This window comes from Lactuca saligna, chromosome 9 (genome assembly GCF_052625555.1).
Source record: "Lactuca saligna cultivar CGN05327 chromosome 9, ASM5262555v1, whole genome shotgun sequence".
Lineage (NCBI taxonomy): Eukaryota > Viridiplantae > Streptophyta > Magnoliopsida > Asterales > Asteraceae > Lactuca > Lactuca saligna.
This window is the reverse complement of record NC_136425.1, coordinates 53,422,613-53,427,936: the sequence shown is the minus strand read 5'-3', so window position 1 is coordinate 53,427,936 and position 5,324 is coordinate 53,422,613. Positions and strand designations below refer to the sequence as shown.

Here is a 5,324-nt window from a genome sequence, read left to right as displayed (position 1 = left end):
CTCTTGTCTCTTGATGTTGTTCTTGTTTGTTTTGTCCTATATAACCCTATTTCTATGGCATTTTCCCATTGGACCCTTTTCATCTTTCCCTTTTTAGCTTCTTCCGCTTGAATCAAATGCTTCACATCGGCTTCAATTCCCAAGATCAGACAACCTTAATCGTCTTGTCTTCCGTGTTTAATTCGTCCCCAGTTTCTTCCTGCATGTGTGGAGCTTCCCTACTTCAATTCGTCGAAACCATAACTAATTCAATTCTTCATCAATCTTCATGAAACGGACATCAGATCTCTATTGCTATCGATATATCTCTCTAGAGGCTTTCATTCTTGAATAACTTATCAAGAACAATCGGTATGGACTCGCTTCATTAAGGGTCTTTCAAAATAAGTTTTTTTGAATTATTTTATGATATATTACTAGAACAATGATTGATCTTACAGCATGCTCATTGTGTATATGAACAAGAGATTATATATACTACAGTGCGAAAAAGTATATCAACACAAATTAGTGCCACCTTTGTGCGTGTGTCTGCTAGAATTATGAGTTTCGATTAATTATTACGTCTCCAATTCAATTTCACCACAATGGATCGATTCGCATGCTCTATCCTCCCTCTTTTTCTTTATTATAACCGAGGATGGATCAATTAAGCTTTGCAGTATTTCTGTGATCATTAAAAAATACACTCCGTCTCCATAAATAATTGGATATTGGATATAGTTATATCTGCATGTTTGCTGTGGGGAAAATCTGCGTCCTCTATCACATACAAAACCCGATTATCACAGTTCCAAGTCTCAATATACCTTCTAACATTACTTCACTTTTCTTCTTCTTTTCGATGTATGTTATAGTTCATGGATTAAGGCATTTATTATCATGAACAATAACTCATCATGGTGGATCGATATGCCATATAAAATTTCTCTATGTAGACTGAAAGAGCCAAATGAAGGCCGGTTTTTAGTTAAGTATTTTATAAACTTGAAGTTTGAATATTTTCATCTTAAATTCGGGAACTATATTTAGAGTAATGTTGCCTTATTTTGATCAAAAAATTTTCTTAAGCATGTATAATCTTTAACATCAAAAGTACATATAATGCATGTATTTCTTTTCTTAAATATATATATATATATATATATATATATATATATATATTCATTTCAAAATACGAATTCCCCCTCTATTCTTCTCTTATTACATGTCTTGTTTCTACATTTAGGGTTATAGAGTTAGCATTGTTATTTGCTTTCCTGATAGAGAGATCTAGAGAGAGTGGGAGAAATTAGATTCCAGCAGAAACTAAAGCTTTCATTCTTACTAATTAACATTGTAATTTTAAAGAAAGATCGAGATTTCATTCTTGATCATCAAATCCAGGACCTTTGGACGTACTTTCGTAGCTAGGGATCATTGGTCTTGAATTTTCATGGGTCATGAGTACTTATCCCACCAGTCTTAATTAGTTTTTTCATGTATATATAGTTCTGATGTTAAACTTCATGTCCCTTCAAATACAAGCATTGGATCGTATGGAGTGCTGAGAGATCTACTTGTTCTGAATTTCTAGAAAATTGTCATCATTACTCCCATCTACCAACATGTTGATTCTTACATCATCGAAAAACAATGGTTTCCCTTCTTCTCTCGGGGTTTCTTTTTGTTCTTTCACATAAAATTTACATTAACTGATCAAAAAAAAACATAGCTGTAAGTGACACCATATATACCATGCAGAACTTACTTTTGTTAGTAATGCGTTATATATTTGCTGTATTTAATTAACAATATTTCAATGCACATTTAACAAATTGCTGATCATACAATGATACAAAGTACAATAGATCGCACTAATTACCGGAGCCTGCAAATGGCTCAATTTGAGTACTAGACTTGAAATTTCATACACTTGTTATTCGAAGGGCTAAGTACCCTCTTTATGTACATCAAAAACTATTATTTAATTACAGAATGGAAGAAATATTATTACACTGATCAGATCAAATACGATATCGATGTCTTTTATGTACACTATTATTATTTTTTTTTTCCCGAAAACTAAATTGATCGATCAAATCAATTTGGATTGCATGCATGCAGATTCTAATTTCTATATAAGATCGAGGAGATATGAACACTTTTTCACATGTACCTCCTGGTTTCCGGTTCCATCCAACTGATGAAGAACTTGTTGATTACTACCTTCGGAAAAAGATCAACTCAAGAAGGATTGACCTAGATGTCATTAGAGATATCGATCTTTACAAAATCGAGCCATGGGATCTTCAAGGTAGACATATTTAAATGAGTATAAATACTCATTCTTTAGATTCAAATAATTTTAACAATCATATTGTAGCTACATAATGCTAATTTTCAAGTTTAAATATAGAGCTGTGCAGCTTAGGCACCGAAGAACAAAACGAATGGTATTTTTTTAGTCATAAAGATAAGAAATATCCAACGGGAACTCGCACGAATAGAGCTACAACAGCCGGATTCTGGAAGGCTACAGGAAGAGATAAGGCAATTTACTCGAAACAAGATTTGGTTGGGATGAGAAAGACATTAGTCTTTTATAAAGGTCGTGCTCCCAATGGACAAAAATCAGACTGGATAATGCATGAATATCGCCTTGAAACTGATGAAAATGCAACAACAACTCAGGTGAACTAACTTTCTCTATTTCAAAAAAAAAAAAAAAAAAAAAAAAAAAATTAAATTTTGTTCATATCACCAATGGTTGATCAGAGTTCTTTATTCTTTCAATTAACTTTGTTTCACTTCTCTTGATCACGAAATCAGGAAGAAGGATGGGTGGTATGCAGGGTGTTCAAGAAAAGATTACCGACAATGAGGAGAACAAGTGAACATGAATCGCCAATTTGGTATGATGATCATCAAGTCTCGTTCATGCCAGAAGTTGATTCGCCAAACCAAAACAACTCTCAATCGAACATGGTTAACCATAATTACCAATACCCTTATGGTTCTTGCAAGAAAGAACTAGATCAGCTTCAAAATTACCAGATTACCCCTGATCACTTCCTCCAACTCCCTCTGTTAGAGAGTCCAAAACTCCTCCCCACCTGCAATTCTTCCATGCCCATGTATGGCGTCAACATAAACCCGGCTGGAAGTAACAACTATCACTCATCCTCACTCACACAAGATAAAAACAACAACAACAACAACAACAATATTCATAATAATAAGGATCAAAATGTAAACAATCCAGTTATGGATTGGCGAGTTCTTGACAAATTTGTCGCATCACAGTTGCTTAGCCAAGGTGATGTTTCAACCAAGGAAAATAATTACTCCAATGTGAAAGAGAACAGTAGTCCGATCTTCCATTCACACAATGATCATGACGAATCAAATTCTGAGCTCATCGCACATCTGAACAAGCAAGAACACGAACTGTTGAGCGTGCCAGAAGATGATGCATCAAATTCTATCTCCAGTTGTCACATAGATTTGTGGAAATGAAGAAAAAGATATATCGTTCTTCTCCAAGTTATTAATTTGCAAATATAGAAGCAAATTTCAATTGTTTATGTAAATAATAAAGATATAAAGTGTTATATATACATGTAACGTTATTAACATTTATACATGGTACGACAATATTCCCCTAATTAATTAGTGTCAACTAAGTTAATGATATCATAACTAAAACTCAAGGGACTGTTTGATGAATAGTATATTTTAGGCATGGGGGTCGTCTTAATTGTTGTTGTGTCTTATAATTATTACTTGGGATAAAAGCATCATTTGTTATAAATGTAATGGGCTCTATCAAGTTGCTTATAATCTGACAGACGCATGCATGCTCTATTTATGTTTTTCGCATTTTCTTTATTCAAGCTTTAGAGCTAGTATCATATATCATTCATCATATTGTTGAGAAGCACTCGATGGTAAACTACAGTAGATTTTTCAGTTTTTGCTCAGTGCGTGCTCCATTTATTTGATAACTATCATGCAAACTCTCTTTGGCTAAAAGGATCTTCTATACGATGCAAGAAATACAACCAAGCCTCACGTATTAACCAAGAAGTTCTCAAAAAGATGTGTCATGAGTTAACAAAACACATCTGGTGTAAGAGACAACACATGGGAAAAAGAGAAGTGTGCATACATAGATACATGTACAGATACAAAGCATACATGCATATGTAGCTAGGGTTTCTACATTTAGAAATATGTTTACAAATATTTAGCTTATTTAGGGTGCTCAAAAGGAAATGCAGTATGCTTATAGCTAAAGTTTGCATCTACGAAAAGACGGATATAGATAGGGTTTGATGTGTGCGTGTGTGTGTGTGTGAGAGAGAGAGAGAGAGAGAGAGAGAGAGAGAGAGAGAGAGAGAGAGAGAGAGAGAGAGAGAGAGAGAGAGAGAGAGAGAGAGAGAGAGAGAGTGATGATTATGCCAACAATCAATCAATAGAACTTTCCTTTGAAGGGATAGTGAAATTATCAATTTCTTTTTCAGAATTTTGACATTGCCTTGTCCTAAAAGTCATCTTCTAAAAGTAATAATGGAATGTCTTTTACTATTTGAATTTTATATTCAGTGTAGAAATGCAACGAAAAAAAAAAGTTCTTTCCCATAAATATGTAGTTATTAAAAACAAAGGAGTTATAGGAAAACTTATCATCATCGATGTCTAACCTGTAATAAAACAAATTATACACGAGAATAGAATTAAAATTTTAAAACAGCCAAGAGAATTATACGAAAAATTATCATCCATATATTTTGTTTTTGGTTTCTTTTTGCGCATGGTCTTATACGGGAGTAGCTTCTTACCGTATAGTAGGGTTAATGACCAGCTTATCTCTCTTGTTCTATTTGTATGCAGACTAGGATACTGTCGTTATTGTTTTTTAATAGAACCATAAATAGTAATACAGTGATCATTAACAAATGTTTAAGGTAAAAATGATGATGGATATCCTAAAATTATCATGTTAATAAACCAGAAATCAATACTGAACCATATAACGGTTCTAGTTAGGAATAGAAAAAAGCTTAACGACATAGCTTGTCCATTTGTCATTTGTTCGATGATAATTAAATTAATAAAAATTCATTTTTAACATAAATAAGTTGTAAAAATTTAAAACGATATATATAATGCATGAAAACTTATATACCTTAATTTTTCAGCCTGGGTACAGTTTCTCGTTGTCAGGTAAAATGATTACCAATTTCAAGCTTCTAATCATATACGAACTAAGAATGTTACAAACGTCCAAACACATCTCATCACTATATTTTTGGCAACAAACAGTTCCAATACTACATTAG

General features: G+C 33.1%; 1 protein-coding gene across 1 annotated transcript; it reads left to right on the top strand.

The window, feature by feature from the left end:
* Window positions 1–3,782, top strand: LOC145018125 (NAC domain-containing protein 7-like). Its single transcript, XM_078976040.1, has 4 exons — window positions 1–351; window positions 2,107–2,296; window positions 2,399–2,673; window positions 2,812–3,782. The coding sequence occupies exons 2-4, from the start codon at window positions 2,137–2,139 to the stop codon at window positions 3,496–3,498; spliced, it is 1,122 nt and encodes a 373-aa protein (XP_078832166.1). The 5' UTR covers window positions 1–351; window positions 2,107–2,136; the 3' UTR covers window positions 3,499–3,782.
* Window positions 3,783–5,324: the final 1,542 nt, after the last annotated feature.

Excerpts from the sequence above, each read along its gene's own strand:
- LOC145018125 (XM_078976040.1), top strand. The coding sequence starts at position 2,137 with ATGAACACTTTTTCACATGTACCTCCTGGTTTCCGGTTCCATCCAACT. Across the intron at positions 2,297-2,398 it reads CGAGCCATGGGATCTTCAAG|AGCTGTGCAGCTTAGGCACC; the intron begins GTAGACATATTT and ends GTTTAAATATAG. Across the intron at positions 2,674-2,811 it reads AAAATGCAACAACAACTCAG|GAAGAAGGATGGGTGGTATG; the intron begins GTGAACTAACTT and ends TCACGAAATCAG.